Below are 18,094 nucleotides of genomic sequence, written 5' to 3'. Positions count from 1 at the left end.
TAAGGACGGCTGTTTTTGCAGTAATCGCTTCTGTTTGTGAAGGAAAGAAAGCCCGTATGCCGGTGATAGCAGTAGTACTGAGTGTAGCCTATCATGATAAGCCTCATTATTACTGACATTGTACTTCATTGAAAGATAAAGTACTGGCTCTCCAGTGTTATTAATCGCATGCTTAGGATAATAAGCTTCACTTATAAAATACACTAAGCAGCTTGTTTCGGAAGATTTGGTTAGCCTGCGTGCTTGAGACCTTGATGTTATTTGTAATTGCTTGTGCTGCTCTACGTAGAATGGTATTAAGAATGCGAAACTTTGAAGGATAGACTATATAGTTATCAAATCCGTTGCATTTCGTTCTTTTCGGACCAAAAAAAGTCAAAGAACTTAAAGTACTTTTCTTTCTGACCTTTCGGCTGTGCTTGTTCCTCTTTACCTTATCTTCTTTTTTCACGGTATTATCAAACAATTAAATCGAATAAGCCAAATAAACAAAAATGGAGGGACCCATTGTTTATTATAACCGAGCAGAGTATATTGAAACAGTAAAAAAGTTTAGGCTCGCTGAGTCTTGCCATGTCTTCATCATACAACACACGATCTAAAGTAGTTGAATATTTGTTAAATAGGACACTGGAAATAAAGTGAGCCGAAAATCTGTAATTTGTGGAAGCCAGAATATTATCCTTGGTGGAAAAGTATAGTAAAAAGCAACAACAGCAGAATGTGTAACTTGGGAATTTGCACTAATTAGTTTGTTAGACGATCATTCAAACAGATTGTGTCATCCGAGGTGATCTTCGTAGAACGGGAGGAGGACATGCTGTCGTCATTGCCATAGGAAGATATTGTTTATTGTCACAGCGCTCTATTATTAGACCACCTTTCAAAACGTACAAAGGGTAAAGCATAAGTTGCGGTTGCATACCTTGTTCTACGACGGAAAATCTTATACTTTGTACGTAGGATTTTCAGCTATTACCCGATGAAAATAGGGGATCATGTGAAAATTGGAGAAGGAAGTATCGTGGAAGCAGCAACGATTGGATCCTATGTGAACATAGGCAAAAATTGTATAATTGTGAGTTAAGAGGAGTACAAGCCGACGTTTCAAGAGGCAATCTAATAGTGTTAAGTTTTTCTAGGGACGATTTGCAATTATCAAAGATTGCTGCTGTATAACAGATAACACAATTATACCACCCAATACAGTAGTACCGTCCTTTAGTGTGTATTCTGGCTCACCTGGTAATTTGATGGATATAACACATTAGATTTTGAAAAAACCATGACTTACCCTTAACAAATAGGAAAATGTCAGGACGAATTGCCGGAATGTACACAAGAACTGTATGAGAATATGACCAAAGATTACTATACCAAATTTATGCCTCAAGATTAAGACTCGTACTATAAATGATGTCTTCTCTATAGACATAGTAGAAATATCGGCCTTTTTTTAATGAAGATAGAAGCGTTACTGCTGGTTCATTTCAATTTGAGCTGGTTCTACTTTTTTTCTGAGTGCTAAACATGACACCTTAACAAACATAACTCTATGAATCGCCCGAGCTTACGCTCAATAAACTTTTCTACGCTTAGTTCGCCTCCCACTTCTATTATATCACCAATAAGAAATGCATCCAAAAGGAAGCTGCCTTGATTTGAAACCGATATCTCAGTAGCAGATCCATTATTCTCATTGATATCAATGTCATTCTATGAAACCTTTAAACAAGAAATATTTACAATTGAACTCTTGTTGCAACTTATTTAAGCTAGCTCAATTCTTTTCTTTACCTATTTTCTACATTTTCCTTACAGCATCTATAACTATTTTCTCTTCTGCATTCTAATTTTTGTTCAACAGATAAGAGCACTTTGTTTAATTAAAGTTAACATATCCGTTGAAGGATTCAGAACACTGTATATATATCATGTTCAATTATTTTTTTTTCACATTAACAACTTCCATTCATATTTTGTTGGTGACTACAATTCGACTTGTACATAGTAAAGAACAACAAGAACATTATCCATTACAATCTCAAATTGGAAATACCATTCCTAATTCATATGTCATTGAATTCGACCGACCTATCAATCATTTCGCATCAAAAAGACATTTGTTGAATAAAAGAAGCCTATTTTACGAGCAACTGAAATACTATAATATCAGCTACGACATACGGCACGAATATGAATTGATAAATGCTGTATCTTTGACATTCAAAACGCCAAAGGACGCTTCTAACTTTTTTGACAAAGCATTAGGCGTAAAAAAAGCATGGCCAGTGGTAATAATTATTGAAAACAAGGGGTTGGTAATTTCATAATAGACTTACTCTTATTTTATAGGCGACAGTTACAAAGCCTAAGGTGTTTCATGCCGTCAGCGAAGAGAAAGATACCAAAATATCCTCGTTATTTGAATTTTATAATCAAACTGGCATTAATCAAATTAGAAATGAGCTGGGGTAAATATTATTTTTTCTTTTAATCTTTCTGCTCTGGCTACCTACTCATAACAACTACTTGCGATACAGTATTACAGGCAGAGGAGTCAAAGTAGGCATTATCGATACTGGCGTGGATTATACTCATCCTGCGCTTGGAGGCTGCTTCGGCCCTAATTGTCGTGTTGCATATGGTTATGATTTTGTAGGCAATGAGTATAATGGTGGAAACTTACCTGTTCCAGATAATGATCCTAACGACAGTTGCAACGGCCATGGTACTCATGTAGCAGGTATTATAGGCGCAAATGACACGATTATGGGATTTAAGGGCATTGCACCTGATGGTAAGAAAAAAAGACGACTTTAATTTTAAGGTTAAATTCTGATTTCTGTGATCTTGTGCTCAATGATTCCAAATCAATTTCTTAACAGCGATCCTCGGCGCTTATCGTATTTTTGGGTGTACTGGTGGTAGTTCAGATGATATCATAATGAAGGCAATGGAGAAGGCATATCAAGATGGTATGGACGTCATCAATTTATCTTTGGGCGATATCGGCTGGCCGGAATCACCTGTATCGTTACTAGCAGATGAATTAGCAACTAAAGGCATGTTGGTATGTGCAGCAGCTGGTAATGATGGCGAAAAGGGCATGTTCGAAGTCGGGGCTCCATCACTTGGTCATCATGCCCTATCAATTGCTAGCGTAGACAATAAAAAAATGCTTTCACATACGATGAACGTGGGCAAACTGACCATTGGTAAGTTAAGTTCAGATTACTTTCCTATAAGAAAGTTTGTTGACTAACATCCTCTTTCTCACCAAACCTTTTATACATAAAGGATATACTACGGAAGGAGGAACTTCATTTAATGTCACTTCAGCTCCTATTATTTTTGCTTCTGATTATTTTGAACCGGACAGCGATGGATGTGGGCCCCTTTCAATAGATGCTTTTAACAAAGTGGTCATTATCAGCCGGGGCGATTGTACATTTACTCAGAAGATTATCAATGCTCAAAATGCCGGCGCAGTAGCCGTTATCGTATACAACAATCAACCCGGAACCCTGACACCTTCTGTCAGTGGCGAAGATGTTCGCATTGACTATGGTGGTATCTCCAAAGATGATGCTTACAGGCTCTATCGTTATTTGAATCACAAAGCTTCAGCTAATTCGGAAATGAAGGCTAATTTTCAGAAAGAGGACCAAAGTCTCGCTGTCCCTACTGCTGGCTATATTAGCTCTTTTAGTTCTTGGGGGTTAGGTCCTGATCTCAGTATGAAACCTGATTTAAGTGCTCCTGGAGGCCATATCTATTCAACGTAAGTAGCTTTTCTTTCTTTCAAGAATATTGTCGAAATTTTATTTATGAAAAAGCTCGTATGTTTATATCTCTTTCTTACAGCTTCCCAGTAGCGCTTGGCAGTTACTCAACTCTTAGTGGAACCAGTATGGCTAGCCCCTTTGTTGCTGGCATTGTTGCTTTGCTCCAAGAAGCTAAAGGTGGAAACCGAGCTATTAGTGCTACTGAAATCCGTACAATGCTGATCAATAACGGCCACCCTTTCAAAATGTATAATAGTACTGAAGAATTTGAATCAGTAGCAAGGCAAGGTTCTGGACTTATTGATGCTTATCATGCCATTACCTCAGATACTCATGTCTTCCCCGAACAATTACGATTGAATGATATTCAACACAGTGCCAAAGACTTCAAATACTCACTAACTATCCGCAACAACGGTCGGCTAGCTGCCGAATACACTATCGCCCATATCACAGCTGCTACTGCACAAGGTTTTCCTTCAAATACAATGTCTCTTTCTTCCGTTGTCAAATACGAGGATCACAACACTTCGCAAGCGTTGTATCCTTTAAAAACACCTATTCTATTAACCGAAAAAGGTGCTAAAGCTATTGTGGAGATATATAATCCTTCAATTCAAGTGGTTGCCAATGGTGAAGCCAATATCACTGTCCGTATAGCGCCGCCAGACGACCATCTCAAAATGGCCCCTTCTATTTACTCAGGATTTATAACAATTACGAAGAAGAACGAGCGCGACGATGTGAAATATATTCCTTATGCAGGCTTTACGAGTAATTTTAAGGACCTTCCAGTACTTTATATGAATGCCACTATGCCCCGAATTCTCATGCAGCGTGTCACGGCTTTCACACCCACTGTTCTCTTATTCCAAATCGCTGAAGCTTCTCCTTTAGTGATGATATCTGCTGTAAATGCTGACAATACAAGTCAAACGTATGGCTATATCCCAGGGGGTTATGCTGCTTTTGTAGGGAGGAGTAATATCGAAGATCATCGAGATATTTTTGCTATAACATGGTTCGGTAATGTTGCAAACACACCTGAACAAGCTTCGCTGAGGCCATTTTTGCAACGTCAGCCAAAAACATTTTACAGTAAGAGAGTATTGAACACTACAGATACGGGTGATATTCTAGATGGTGATATAATTATAGACGAAAGCTCCCTCCCAACTCTGGAGGATATGGATGATCTTCATATGGCGAGAGTTGGTAAACGATTGCCTGCTGGTAACTATAAATTGAAAATAGCAGCATTAAGGCCTTTTGGTGATAGAGACAACGAACAAGATTACGATATTTGGTATTCGCCGAATATCATACTAGAATAAAAAACACAGTATCCTTTGACCTTTTTAAAAGGGTGCTCTCCAGATTATGTACAAAGCTGATTTATCAGACTCTTGAACACTTTTTGTATTCTTTGTTGCATAAATAGTCCATTTGCTTATTGGGTGGTAAACAAAGGAAGCCAAGTTATGTCTAAAACTTGATCTTGTCTGAACATATGCTTATGCTGGCTATCATACAACTGCCAAAAGCCCTCAATAACACTACTTTTCTGTCAAGTGTGTCATTCTGCTCAACTCTAACTTTTGACACTACACCTTATATCTAAGTATTACAGCATTTCTTTAAGTTTTTGTTTGTGCCTTTCACGCACTCATAGCATATACATTTATTATATTTCATTGATCTTTCCCGAAATCGGTCTCATAGTTCATATACTCTATCAGTATAATTACCACTTGCAATAAAAGAATGACAACTACTAGTTTTCCTTACTCTTGACGTTGATGAGCAGCTCATAATCACAGGATGTTTTTTTCAAGAATAATAATAAGAATAGTAATACTCTACATATTATATTTCACTCTCTACATGATGAAACACGATATATAATATGAACAACCTCTTGGTGCATCCCAATGGAGAGATCGTTGGGATATAGTTTACTGTATTATAGATGTAAATGTACAAATTCAAATCAAGTACATCTAGTAATAACTTGTTTGCTACTTCAGTACTTAATTGAGGACGATTATTTTTCTACTCATTGTACATTGTTCCATCTGAATCCACAAAAATTCTGCAAAGCAATTAGATTCTTTATTTAATTCTATTAGAAAATACAGAAAATTTGAAGTTGTTGACAAACTCGATGTAGTTGTTGAAGACGTGAAGTGTGTCGAATATTATCATTAATACAATTGATAGGATTAATCATACCTTGTTTATAATGTAATCTATAACGATAAGCTTTTGCGCTGATCGTATTTTAATATTACCCTCAAGTTTGTCTTTGAATATAACGTAAACAACGTACATCTTCGAGTCCTAAAGTAATTTCTGAAGAAGTATATCCTTTTTTATTTACTTGAAGACTACCATTCTCGGCATGGTTATACTCATCAGCAATTGTTTTTAGCATAGCTAGTGTACCAAAAGTCCCTTTGTGATGGTCAAAGTTCGATTTGGCTTTGTCTATCTTTGCATAGGAGCCGGAAGTTTCAACTAACAATAATTCCAGGTTTCTGACGTTGATCAACTTGATGATACCATCGGCATTATACTGGAATCGATCATCTTTTAAATGACCACTATCTTTCAGTTGTTTTTTTACAGCAGAGAGGCAAGCTTCACCAGGGATAAAATCACCTCCACAGTCATGCTTGTTTTGAATTGACAGGGCCACTGAATCCATGAATCTATAAACCAAAGATGGTTGAACACAGATTCACTAAAAGACAGATCTTGCTTAGTTTTATAAAGCCGTAACCTAGATAAACAAAGATATCAGTTAAAAGACCATTCAATTTCTAAACCAAAATAAAAATTATCCAAAAACTATTGTTCGGTCTCGCTGACTCACTCAGTCTCTACATTTAAAAACTTATTAAAATTATAACTCTTGATATCAAAGAATATCACACATACGTTTGATTCCTACCAATATTATGCGTTAGCAATCGAAGCAAATTACGTATACATCAGCCATATATTTACTTCTTGGCTATCTTAGAGTTAGTACTAATGCTATCATTATCGTTTGAGACTTGTTCATACTTTCTTTTGGAGCTAAAGCTGTCACCAAAAAAATTGTTTTGTGTGCCCTGTTATGAAAGTTCATATAAATATTTAGTCTGTTGGTCAACCAAAGTTTGATATAACTTACACCTGAATTAAAGGTATTAATGTAATTTTTTGTGATGAGCGGCTTGTGCACTGTTGCCCCTTTTTTGCTTTGTATAAACGACTTCAGTTCCTTTTTCGTATACTAAAAGAAAAACGTGTTAGTCCTCTAATGTTCTATGTAGGAAAATAATCTCTTACGTGTTCCTGGGGTTTCAAAGTAGCCGCGATGTAATTTTTCACTTCATCAGGGACCTCATTCAACTTTAGTAGCCATTGTAAGTCATTATGAAAACAGCTGTATATGTATTTGATATTTTTTATATTATTTTTTGACAGTTTATCAAAGGTTTTATCAAGGTAGTTTTCGAAAGTCCAAGATTCTGGGATGTTGTTCTGAAAAAATTCTTTTGAACCTTCTACTTCTTTATCAAGTTTGTAGTTTTTATATTTTTCTGGAATACTCATTGCTATTGAAAGCTAAAGCTAGCATAGTCGAATTCCAAGTAACAAATTTATATCCAAATTCCATAGTTTACAGTACCTGAATTAATTTCAAAACTCCGAATAATGACGCTCATTAACCGGATTAATCTCAAAACCCGAATAATGACGCACATTTTGTTAACACAATTGGGAGATGGAGACCGAAGGAAAGTTACTTAGGCTCTTGCCACGTTTCTAATGCGCTACGTGCAAGCGCAAGCGCACACGAATTCTAAGCTACACTATCAGTTGATTATATATACTTATAAACTATCTTTAGCTTTTGATTCCAAAATATTAACTTAGTTTTATAGTAGGAATTGTAAATGCCACGTTACCCTCGCTATATGACTTGCCTGAAGAGAGTCTTAGCTGGCTCAAAAGGGGACCCAATAATCTTTCCATGTCGAAGGACTTAGTAAGGCATGGCGAGATTAGTCATAACAACTTCTTCGAATCTTGGCATCTATCCTAGATGTGACCCAACTACCTTTACTGTGTGGTGGCAATTTCAGTTGTCGTTGCCTGTCGAGGAGGATGAGAGAAGTTGTGGTAACGTGGCTGGAAATGAGATATGGAGACATGACTTGCCTGAAGAGAGTCTTAGCTGACTCAAAAGGGGACCTAATAATCTTTCCATGTCGAAGGACTTAGTAAGGCATGGTGAGGTTAGTCTGACTGTTTCCTTGAACTTGACATCTATCCTATGATGTGACTCAACTGCCTTTGCTTTGTGGTGGCAACTTTGGTTGTCGTTGCGTGTCGAGGCTGTTCTTGGAACTTTTTTGCTCCATTTTCTCATTTCCTTTTTCATATCTACATGCTGCTAAAGGTAATTCTTTAAGGGTTTGTGGGTTGTAAACACGAAACTAACTTCTCTACAAAAAGCATCTTACAACTCGAGTTCATTCATACTGGAAACCACAAGTTCTGTTATCTATGGCTACAAAAGACACATCCATTCAAACACAATATCCTTTTCCACATACACCTTGTACTCTCCTGGTCTCATTCGAAAATCTCTGAATCCACTTTAAGAAGTACTCATTTTCAGAGGGTACAACAATACCTCTTATGTCTGAAAAAAGACCCATTGTTCAGTTAGCTCAAATCGTGTTACCCAAATCGTCCAAACCAAGATTGTAAATAGTTTCAATCTCAAATGGGAAAACCTGTAACAATAAGGCACACGTTCTCAACCGTCTTCCTACCCATCCGCTCAAAACTCCATCTCAAGCACAAGCCTAGCATTTTCGATGACCCGTACGTTGTCACATTTTGTTTGAACTCGACTACTTACACCACTCTCAAGAGTCGCCTTCATCTCCTCTGTTAGGACATCTATTGCTCGACTGGTTGCCCTCTTTTCCTCCCCCCCCCTTCTAATAGACCAAATGCTTTTTACCCTTGAGTCCGAAGGGGTTTTTAGATGATATCTAGCCTTTGGTTCTGTCTAAGACAATTTAGTTAAGTTACATATTTCGTGTCCATTGGGCTTAAAAATTGATTGAATTTCTGTATTTCTAAATACCCTTCGGAGGAGGAGGAGGATACCTGCTGAAATCTCAAACTCCGATTTACAGACTGTAAAGAAAGTAGACGTGGGCACATCAGTAACCGTCGGATGGTGGGTGCATTTAAAAAAAACCTTGTGAGCAACTTCTAAAATGCAGTTTTAACAACTCGTAGGTTTTCCTTCTTTTATCTCCTTTGTACTTTTACGTGCTACTATTTTGATAGTCGAGTTTACTTTTTCAAAAGGACAAACCTATTAAGCAGACTTCAATAGAAAGCATCCCTAATAACAAGAAATTTATTCTTTGTGAATACGGGTTAACGATTCAGCATCTATAAGAATGACGGATACTCGACCGAAACGATCAAGTGCAGTTGATAAAGATTACAGAGAGCGAAAAAAACATAGGGCGAAAGTCAATGAAAAGGTAGCTTCAGTTGAATAGCTTGTAAAGTACACGTCTGATCTGCTTCATGTTAATAAATCCTCGACGCACATTTTGCAGCCTGCAAAACCCGAGATTACAACAGATGGCTCGAACGAACCACCACAATACGAAATAATCGAACAACTTTATAAAGATTTAATAGCACTGAAAGATCCTGATGAGTAAGATATTGACAATTCAGTTATCCATAGAAGAAAAGCAATAATATCAAATTGTATTCACAACCAGCAATTGTTTATAGGGATTACGAACTTTGTGCACTGTTCATGGAGCTACCTTCGCGTGAAGAATACCCTGATTATTATGAGACGATTAAGCAACCTATTTCTTTAGAAGAAATGAAGGTATGCTTGAATGAAAACAGTCAAATTGATGCATTCCTAAGAGAAAAAAAAAGAATGTGATCTAAATTATCTCCTGCTGTATATTGAATTTTGTTATTCTTCATATTAGAAAAAAATCGATGCTAAACAATATAAATACTTATCACAGTTCAAAAGTGACCTGACTCAAATGGTAACTAATGCTAAGAAATACAATATCAAAGAATCTCAAGTTTATGAAGATGCTACAAAGATTCATGTAAGTTGGTCCGGAGGACCGATCATTTTCTTCCATATATGACTAATCTTTCAAACAATACTCACTGTATGTATAGAAATTTGTGAAAAAATGGCAAGCACCAAAAGCGAAAGCTTTGTTAAAATTGCCTGGAGGAGCATTCACTGGGTCAGGCGGAGTGGAAGCATCATCGCCATCTTCATCAGCAGCAGCTAGTTCGCTAACACCTACGAGGATCAAAGCAATCAAATTACGAGCAGTAGAAAAGGAGAAACCTGATGTCAATATGAAAGAATTGATGCAGGCGATTTATAAGAAGGAGACCAAGAAAGCACTAGAGCTTATCAATGCAGCCGACAAAAATATAAATCCTAATGAACTCATATCGGTTGAAATGTTTAATGATAGTTTTACATGGTCACCTCTCCACGCAGCCGCCTATTATGGAGATATCAAAGTCATTGATGCTTTGATGGCAAAAGGCGCAAATATCGAAATAAATGACACATGGTACTCCGCAACACCTCTTAGTTGGGCAGCTTATAATGATAAAGATAAAGTATGTCGACTTTTAATAGAAAAATATAATGCCGACAGAAATGCAGAAAATAGCCATGGGCAAGTGCCTTTCGATGTAGTTTCAGATCAAGACGATAGTCGATGGGATGGTATATTCAAAAATGTAGATCCAAAACAACAGCCTTCTACAGCACGCTTAACAAGTACAACAACATCAGCAGCATCTGCTCGTCGTCTATCGCCGCCGCAGATCCGATTACAAGCTAATCCACAGTTCCGCCAACAAGTGCCTTCGGCACAAAAACAGCAGCAGGTACCATTTATTCCTCAAGGACCACAACCACAACAGATCATACCTTCTCCTCAAGCAGCAATTCAATCACAAATACCACCCGCACGACTTCAAATGAGATCAGGAACTCAACAAATGTTTCAGTCTAATACACCAAGCGGTGCACCAGGAGAAACACAGGTTGTACGAAAGAGACGAGGAAGGCCACCTAAAGAAGAGTCAGAAGCTGCTAGTCAAAGACCTACGAGAGAAATCGATCTCAACACAATCGATCCTGTCGATATAGAAGTCGAGTTGTTCAATTGCATTCGAACACACACTGACAATGTGTAAGTGATACTTGCTTTATCTGTATATCAACTTTATAAGCTTGGTATTGGTTCTAACCACGCTATCCATCCCTCTCCTTGCAAAATAAGGAATCGTCTGTATTCCGAGGAGTTTGAAGAGTTGCCTGATCGAAGACAGTTCCCAGATTACTACAGAGAGATTAAGGAGCCAGTATCTTTAAGCATAGTTGCACATAAAATGCAAACAAGAGCATACGTGGATTTGAATGCTTGGAAAAGGGATATGGTTCATGTTTTTGAAAATGCTATGAATTATAATGAGCCAGGATCACGTATACATCGTGATGCAAAATTGCTTTTAGTAAGACTATATTGAAAATGTGAACTGCTGCTAGAGTGAGTCTTACAATTTTTTATTTTATTTTTTTTGAAAAGCGTTTATTACATCGGTTGCAAGATCGAATCCTTGGAAGAATGGGTGTCCCTATTAGTCAAGAAGCGGCCGTGATGAGCATGAACCTATCCAGCAGACCTTTCGACCCGGAAGCGTTAAATGAGGAAAGGCGAAAAACGAAACGTTATTTGACAAAAACCAGACATTATAGCACAGAACCAGAACAACGCCAGCATCACCATATGGCCCAACATCGTCCATCACAACGTCAGCCACAATTAACTGCTGCTTTATCCTCTGTACCACAACAACAGGTACCAAATACTATTATACTTCAACAACAGCAGCAACAACAACCTCAACTACAGCGTCCACCGTTTGTTGTTACACCGCCTTCGATGCTGCCTCCTGTTCCAGGCCCACCGATGCATATTGGCCCACCTGTTCCTCATATGCCACCTCCGGTTATGGTAGGCCACCCCCATCAACCCTCACCCTTTCAACCTCAGCCTTCTATGATGATGCAGCCGCCCATGCCAACGCCTCAACAAATGGCCTTTGATATGAATGGCCAATTCATGCCTCCTCCTCAACAGCCAAGATCGCCTTCAGCATTTACTCCTTACCCTTCCGATATGAGAACGACAAACAGTCCAGCTTCTCAGGGCTCACCTTTACCTAAGGCCTCTAAGGACTTTTATGCTCTCTGTCAAGATGGTTGTAAGTGTTTATCTTTCTCTCAGTCTTGCTTCCTTACACATAACTCATATTTTACTTGTTAATATACCTTTATTTTAGCAAATAATATATTTATTCACGAACTGAAGATCACTTCACCTAATAACAACTCTATTCAAATCTCTGTCGATGGCGAATATCCAAATCACAGCGTGTCAGTGCCTTCCGATGTCGATACACTTATTATCCAACCTGAACTAGATCGAGCTCTGAGGGCCGAGGAACAACGATTGAGTATTACTATTTTGCAGAATAATGTTAAATTAAACACACCTACTTTAAACGAGTGGCAATCTATTCCGTTGAGCAAAGGAACGAATATATTGAAAATTAACTTGACAGCAAATTGTACACGACCCGATTCACCTATGCCTGAATTCATAACAAAGACATATCATTTATTTGTTACCAAAGTGTGGTAACCCTTCTTTTATTTTTTGCTTTTTCTTTTTTTAAACCTAAATACATACAATACTACGTACATCATATTATTACAAATGCATCCAGTTTAGGAAGGAAAGAAATACATGTCATTAATCTTTATATCTCTCAATCGTACGTAATAAAATCTTTGCAGGCTATGTGTCGCTCTCTATGTATTTGAAATCATCAGTATTTTAAAAGACACTCCGTTAGCCTGCAACGAAAGGGCTTTATAGCAAATAATCTCTTCTCATCTATCGTCCTCATGCTTTGAAATGTTCGAAATTATCAAAAAGTGCGATCAAGGAAGCCGAATGCTCAAGGAAATGGCTCTTCGCTCTGATGTTGGTAGTTTTCTGAGGTTAATACCAAATAAAATTGCACCATCGTGAGCGTTATACGCAGTAACCCGTTCATAAATGATACTTTTTAGGAATATCGCACTTGCGCACCAACTTTCAGGATTGAAGCCTTCTTCCTGTAGATAAACGAAGAAACCGCTCTATTGACCTTGCCCGTATCTCCTATACTTTCTCGGCTTAACAATGAAACGGCTTGCGTCTCTTCTGCCAATTCCGAAACAGGTTGCAAAGCTCGCGCATACACACTGGCTGTAGTTCAATATTTATCTTATCAGAAATCCCGCTAAATCCATTTGAAATGGCAGCATTATCGAAGAATAAGTCTGCATTAAACACGACTACACTTGGATCCCAAGTTTGGGAAACATCAGGAAATAAGAATCAGCATGGCGAGCAAGCCGGTTTAAAGACCCCTTTCCGACATGAATAACCATCACCTCTTTTTTTTTCTATTTAAAACCTTGCCTTATTTGTACGGCCGTATCGCGTTTGGTTTCAACGGAAGCCTGTTTGTGGTTTGGCTGTGACGAGATACATCCATGAAGAATGATTTTCCATTTGCTTCTCCTGTCTTCTTCTTACGTATAGTTAATTTACGTACATCGGGTCCAACCTCTTGTTCCATTTTTAAGCCATGAGCACAAATAAAAGGTAAACAGTAGTCTGTACCACCTCGATATAGGATGAACACACTTTAAATTTATTGTTAAAAACTGTGCTGCATTGTAAGCACATAGACATTCTTACGTTTATAAGGTTCGTCTTTTCTTTTTCTTTTGCCTTTTACCTCCAAAAGGGAGCATATGGTCTCAAAAGTAATCGGTTGACATTGCCATTAAAGACGTGTGAAATATGTACGGTTGATGAATTATTACACGGGAGTATACGCTTTATGACCACATAGATTTTGAGTTTTTGTTTGTATGGTTGTTGATCACTCAAGTTGCAGATAATAGAAGGTGCTGGAATATGACGCCCACTTTGAAACATAGTATTCTATGGGAAAAGATAATGTATTGTATGCAGCAGATCAAGAGATTCATATCGAGATAGCATCGACAATAAAGATCCATTCGAGTCTATTACCTACACGAAATTGCTGTTCGACGTCAACAACATGACACTGTCCTGTTTCTGAAGCCATGATGGACATAGCATAGAGAAGATCGAGTCCTTTCTCTCTTTTCATCCCAATTATAGGAAATTTACAACCCACGTTTCTCTTGAAACACTTCAAGAAGTACAGACGATGGATTTAAGCTTTTTCTCGATTTCCTCAAAAGGCTTCATCTCTTAGAAATAACCATAAAACTAACATTTGACTGAAAGTCGTTCTCACACCATAAAGTGTAAATGATATGTGATGGTCAAGGCAGAATGTTACTCAAATCTTAATTGTATAGTTTTGATTTCCTCCAGCGTAATGATGCATTATGACCTTCTTTTTTTCAAACAAGGTCTGTGCTCCCTCTTATCTTTTGATAAAAAGCTTATCTTGGTTTTATGCTCGGCTTGGAAAAGTCACACCAAAAGAAACTGTGTCGTTTTGTTAATTGTCCACAATAACAAGATATTATCTTTAAGACCTTTCTCAATTTAGCGTCTTCCTCACGTCCTTTTCTTTCCATTTTAAATTCTTGTTCGTGAAGCGTCTACCTTCTTCCTCCAACCGCTAACCCTAAACTCCCAGTCTCCAACTCCTCCTCCCTCGCGAGAACACATAAGAATGAACATTTTTAACGAAACGGACTTGGAAAATCCAGCAATGATCTTTGATGAAGTTGATTATCAGCAGCATGATAAAATCACAACTGCTACATCATTACTCACATTGTCTTTGGAAGACTTGTATCCTGAATTGAAGAACTTGCCCTTAGATAATAGAGATTATCAAGCAGTCCATGCGCCTCTTTCGCCAATGGATCACGCTTCAACGCCTTCTTTTCCTATATCTTCAACTGTTCGTAAAGCGCCGACGATTGTAAGATAAACATTAAAAAGAAAAATTCTACTGTTTTTACAATGAGACTAAACATTTTTGTTCATTTACATTGTAGTCTTTAGTGAATTGGAAAGAAACGTAAGGGATAACGTTGCAGATCTATTAGGAAAAATTGTTGTCAATGCTGTCCCAACAGACTAACTCATTCCTTTTTCATCCTAAGTGCAGCAAAGGATCCTAGCCGGGAAGAGATTGGTAAATCTATTTTAGGCACAAAAAGGTATATTTCTACATGCATTGTTAGTTGTAGGAAAGAAGACAAGAGCCGGAATGATGTTTGCTTTATTCTGTAACACCTTCTACTTCTTTCCTGACTAAAATAACATACAGAAGAGGAGGACGCTTATTCAATTTCCTTATCGTCTGAATATAGCAATGTCAATAAAGAGAAGAGTAACCTTCAAATCCAAATTCTCGGTGTACCAAATGCAGGTGCGAAATCTCGCGTCGAGACCCAGATTAAAATTTGCTTGCGGCTTTTGGCAATATCAGCAACGAATGGCGACGAAATTAAAGTAAATAATTGGTCATACATACACCTTAACGAAAACATACTGGCCAGGTCAAGATTACGTAAAGCTTCACAACATCAGCAGCAGCAGCAGATTGGATCCTTTGCAACTACTATGGTATCTGATGAGTCAAAAATTCTGCAGTTAGATGCCAAAGTTGTCTGCTCGACCAATGTCAATCAGCCTATTCGAATGTGTGCTGGTTGTGTACGACGTGAGGTAGTAAAGACACAGTTTCAACAGATCTGACCAAAAAGAGTATCTTTTTTATTCACAGTCTCCTTACTTACTTTGCTTGAAATAGAAAAAGAGAGCAGAACGAACTAAAGATAGCAAGAATAAAAAGATGAAAGAGCTATCTTTCGAAGAAACAGAAGCTGAACGAAATCGAATCGTCATCTTTAATTGTAATCCTCTATTGAATTTTTCTTCTGGAGACGTTGTCTTACCAACACGTATTACTTGCTACTGCCGTCATCATAACGAAAAAATTGGCTTTAGGTAAGCGCTTCATCCATGAAACCTTGCTTCTTTTATTGCAAAAAAAAAAAAAAAAAAAAAAAAAAAAAAAGAAAAATAAATAAATATTTATATCTGTTTTATCTTTCTGGTCCATCAGAATTCGGTTTGCGTTGAAGAACCATCAAGGAGAAATCGTCGCTACCGGTATATCGCCTCCTATAATGGTAACAGATGACCACAAGAATTCAAAACAGAGAAAACGAAAGCGTTCTATGGAATATCAAAGCATCGCGACAAGTAGTGGTTCGAACACGGACACACCTGATTCCTCTCGGCGCAGCTCTCTTGTCGTAGAGGGTGCTATTGATAGCTGCTTTCTGAATGACCCCACTCCTTTTCAAACACCACCTAGCACGGCAACAGATGAAGGCGAAGAAATTGAAGCTTTGACACCGAAAAGCCTAGAATTTCTGCAAACAAGCTTGAATTCTTTCCACTTACTGAACGATGACGAACAAACCAGCCGGTTTTTCTCAAAGCTCGGCCATAGCAGCCTTTCTCAGCTAACACAACCACTACAAGTTTTGACCCCGACAGAAGAGACTCTGACAGAAGTTCAACTAATCGAGGAACAAAAAGTGGACGTATGGTTTTCTAATCGTCGTCAAAAGACAAACATTCATGATCATATAAGCCCTTTAGCTGTAACAAGCGTTAGCATTGATAACTGTGAAAAAAACAGCCATGATACCCTTCTTGAAGGAGCAGTTTCTTCCTCCTCTTCATCATCATCATCATCATCATCGTCATCGTCATCTTCTTCTTCTTCCTTCGTGCATATCAACAACCTTAAACAGACAACGTCGCAAGACATCATGCATTCCACGCATCCAAATGATACTTCAATTCAGTTACCCCGCATAGAAAAGATTGTTCCGGGCCGTGGCCCCACTTATGGGGGCATTGAAGTAACTCTTTTAGGCTCTGGTTTCTACCAAGGGCTAACATGTTTGTTCGGAGAATATCATGCGACCACTGTTTACTGGACCACAAACACCATCGTGTGCATTTTGCCCCCAGCTTCTCAGACCGGTCCCGTCATCGTTTCCTTTAAAGAACATCCATTCATAGTGGAAGGAGGACAGGATGTCGCCATTTTCACTTACTATGATGCTACTGACCAAGCATTATTAGAATTGGCTTTGCAGGTAGTAGGTTTGAAAGCAACAGGCAAATTGCAAAATGCGAAACAAGTGGCCATGGATATCGTCAGCGGCGGAACAAGTACTGGTATGCGTGGTATGGAAACTGGTAATAATGGTGGTAGTTGCGTTTATAATCATTGCCAGCAACGACTCTCAAAGAATCGCTGCTTTACAAACTTGCAAAAAAGCTTTGGGGTGACCGTATTATACTTTGCCTATTCAGTCATCTATGCAAAGTTGATTCAACTCTTGTTTGACAATGCAGGCTTTGATCCTTACGTCAATTGCAGCAGACATTGTAGAAGAAATTTCAAAACAATATTGAAAAGCAAGAATGGAGTTAGAAGTACCATACTACATCCTTAATTCACTTGATGAACATCCTTTTGTACATGCTACTGACATTCTGTCTATCGGCATGATGATCATAAACTTTGTTTCTTTTTGTCACACAGCTTTTTTTTTTTTGAGTATGTTTAACTTTAGCAGTGCTATACAAAAGCATTTGAATGATATCGTTTATCTGTGTTGCTAAATTATCTCCAACATTGTTTACCGCTGGTTTGTTGCTAATAAAAATCTTAAAACAGCCTCTTCTGTTCACTACAGTTTTTCTAATATTTTTACAAGCCTTTCCTTTCTTTTTGGCTACAATATCTGCTGTCTATGAACATAATTTATATATCTAAAATGGACTTACCGTATCATATACAGATTTCTTTTTACGTGCCACTCTTCATTCGAGTCAAAGTAGATGAATCAAGCTTACCAACCAAAGAATATGGCTATAACCTTGAGATATATTACTAGTTATGAAAAATGAGTTAGAAGAAGTTTTTTTATTGATAAAATGTTCGCTGATATACATTCATGAAAGGAAGAAAGAAGCATTATAACTTATTGCAGGCCTAGTTCAATATAGAAAATGTTCTTAATCTTTAAAGCGTTTTTGAGGTGCCGG

At 37.8% G+C, this 18,094-nt stretch overlaps 7 protein-coding genes across 7 annotated transcripts; 4 read left to right on the top strand and 3 right to left on the bottom strand.

The window, feature by feature from the left end:
* Positions 1–414: 414 nt before the first annotated feature.
* On the top strand, positions 415–1,667 carry BDF20DRAFT_599604 (trimeric LpxA-like protein). Its single transcript, XM_053075842.1, has 6 exons — positions 415–542; positions 627–695; positions 760–899; positions 964–1,078; positions 1,143–1,245; positions 1,308–1,667. The coding sequence occupies exons 1-6, from the start codon at positions 495–497 to the stop codon at positions 1,397–1,399; spliced, it is 567 nt and encodes a 188-aa protein (XP_052934804.1). The 5' UTR covers positions 415–494; the 3' UTR covers positions 1,400–1,667.
* Positions 1,668–1,934: 267 nt separating this feature from the next.
* BDF20DRAFT_914269 (peptidase S8/S53 domain-containing protein) lies at positions 1,935–5,122 on the top strand (the record flags this gene model as incomplete). The annotated part of the gene is made up of 6 exons (XM_053084168.1): positions 1,935–2,294; positions 2,356–2,474; positions 2,544–2,800; positions 2,889–3,218; positions 3,301–3,784; positions 3,868–5,122. 6 exons carry the CDS (start codon positions 1,935–1,937, stop codon positions 5,120–5,122), a joined length of 2,805 nt encoding a protein of 934 aa, XP_052934803.1.
* An 818-nt stretch (positions 5,123–5,940) lies between these two features.
* On the bottom strand, positions 5,941–6,833 carry BDF20DRAFT_599579 (uncharacterized protein). The gene is made up of 2 exons (XM_053075841.1): positions 6,742–6,833; positions 5,941–6,670 (listed from the first exon to the last, which is right to left on the bottom strand). Exon 2 carries the CDS (start codon positions 6,493–6,495, stop codon positions 6,082–6,084), a length of 414 nt encoding a protein of 137 aa, XP_052934802.1. The 5' UTR covers positions 6,496–6,670; positions 6,742–6,833; the 3' UTR covers positions 5,941–6,081.
* BDF20DRAFT_599572 (uncharacterized protein) lies at positions 6,615–7,610 on the bottom strand. The gene is made up of 3 exons (XM_053075840.1): positions 7,125–7,610; positions 6,742–7,068; positions 6,615–6,670 (listed from the first exon to the last, which is right to left on the bottom strand). Exons 1-2 carry the CDS (start codon positions 7,389–7,391, stop codon positions 6,805–6,807), a joined length of 531 nt encoding a protein of 176 aa, XP_052934801.1. The 5' UTR covers positions 7,392–7,610; the 3' UTR covers positions 6,615–6,670; positions 6,742–6,804.
* A 1,655-nt stretch (positions 7,611–9,265) lies between these two features.
* Positions 9,266–12,589, top strand: BDF20DRAFT_914267 (uncharacterized protein; the record flags this gene model as incomplete). Its single annotated transcript, XM_053084167.1, has 8 exons — positions 9,266–9,352; positions 9,431–9,534; positions 9,615–9,717; positions 9,827–9,955; positions 10,032–11,074; positions 11,165–11,396; positions 11,471–12,149; positions 12,228–12,589. The coding sequence occupies 8 exons, from the start codon at positions 9,266–9,268 to the stop codon at positions 12,587–12,589; spliced, it is 2,739 nt and encodes a 912-aa protein (XP_052934800.1).
* Positions 12,590–12,891: 302 nt separating this feature from the next.
* On the bottom strand, positions 12,892–14,096 carry BDF20DRAFT_836734 (uncharacterized protein; the record flags this gene model as incomplete). The annotated part of the gene is made up of 5 exons (XM_053078980.1): positions 12,892–13,068; positions 13,101–13,201; positions 13,535–13,644; positions 13,740–13,948; positions 14,043–14,096. 5 exons carry the CDS (start codon positions 14,094–14,096, stop codon positions 12,892–12,894), a joined length of 651 nt encoding a protein of 216 aa, XP_052934799.1.
* Positions 14,097–14,678: 582 nt separating this feature from the next.
* BDF20DRAFT_914266 (uncharacterized protein) lies at positions 14,679–17,499 on the top strand (the record flags this gene model as incomplete). The annotated part of the gene is made up of 6 exons (XM_053084166.1): positions 14,679–14,933; positions 15,010–15,032; positions 15,118–15,149; positions 15,285–15,685; positions 15,771–15,967; positions 16,086–17,499. 6 exons carry the CDS (start codon positions 14,679–14,681, stop codon positions 17,497–17,499), a joined length of 2,322 nt encoding a protein of 773 aa, XP_052934798.1.
* Positions 17,500–18,094: the final 595 nt, after the last annotated feature.

The sequence above is a fragment of the Mycotypha africana genome (genome assembly GCF_025528875.1).
Source record: "Mycotypha africana strain NRRL 2978 chromosome Unknown BDF20scaffold_7, whole genome shotgun sequence".
Classification (NCBI taxonomy): Eukaryota; Fungi; Mucoromycota; class Mucoromycetes; order Mucorales; family Mycotyphaceae; genus Mycotypha; species Mycotypha africana.
This window is presented reverse-complemented; position numbering and strand designations above follow the sequence as displayed.

What these genes read in the sequence shown, in the direction of transcription:
- BDF20DRAFT_599604 (XM_053075842.1), top strand. Translation starts at nt 495, where the DNA reads ATGGAGGGACCCATTGTTTATTATAACCGAGCAGAGTATATTGAAACA. An exon ending in CCTTTCAAAACGTACAAAGG is followed by an intron (nt 900 to 963) that starts GTAAAGCATAAG and finishes CTTTGTACGTAG; the next exon opens with GATTTTCAGCTATTACCCGA. An exon ending in TGTGTATTCTGGCTCACCTG is followed by an intron (nt 1,246 to 1,307) that starts GTAATTTGATGG and finishes CTTAACAAATAG; the next exon opens with GAAAATGTCAGGACGAATTG.
- BDF20DRAFT_599579 (XM_053075841.1), bottom strand. Translation starts at nt 6,495, where the DNA reads ATGGATTCAGTGGCCCTGTCAATTCAAAACAAGCATGACTGTGGAGGT.
- BDF20DRAFT_599572 (XM_053075840.1), bottom strand. Translation starts at nt 7,391, where the DNA reads ATGAGTATTCCAGAAAAATATAAAAACTACAAACTTGATAAAGAAGTA. An exon ending in CTTTGAAACCCCAGGAACAC is followed by an intron (nt 7,069 to 7,124) that starts GTAAGAGATTAT and finishes TTTTTCTTTTAG; the next exon opens with TATACGAAAAAGGAACTGAA.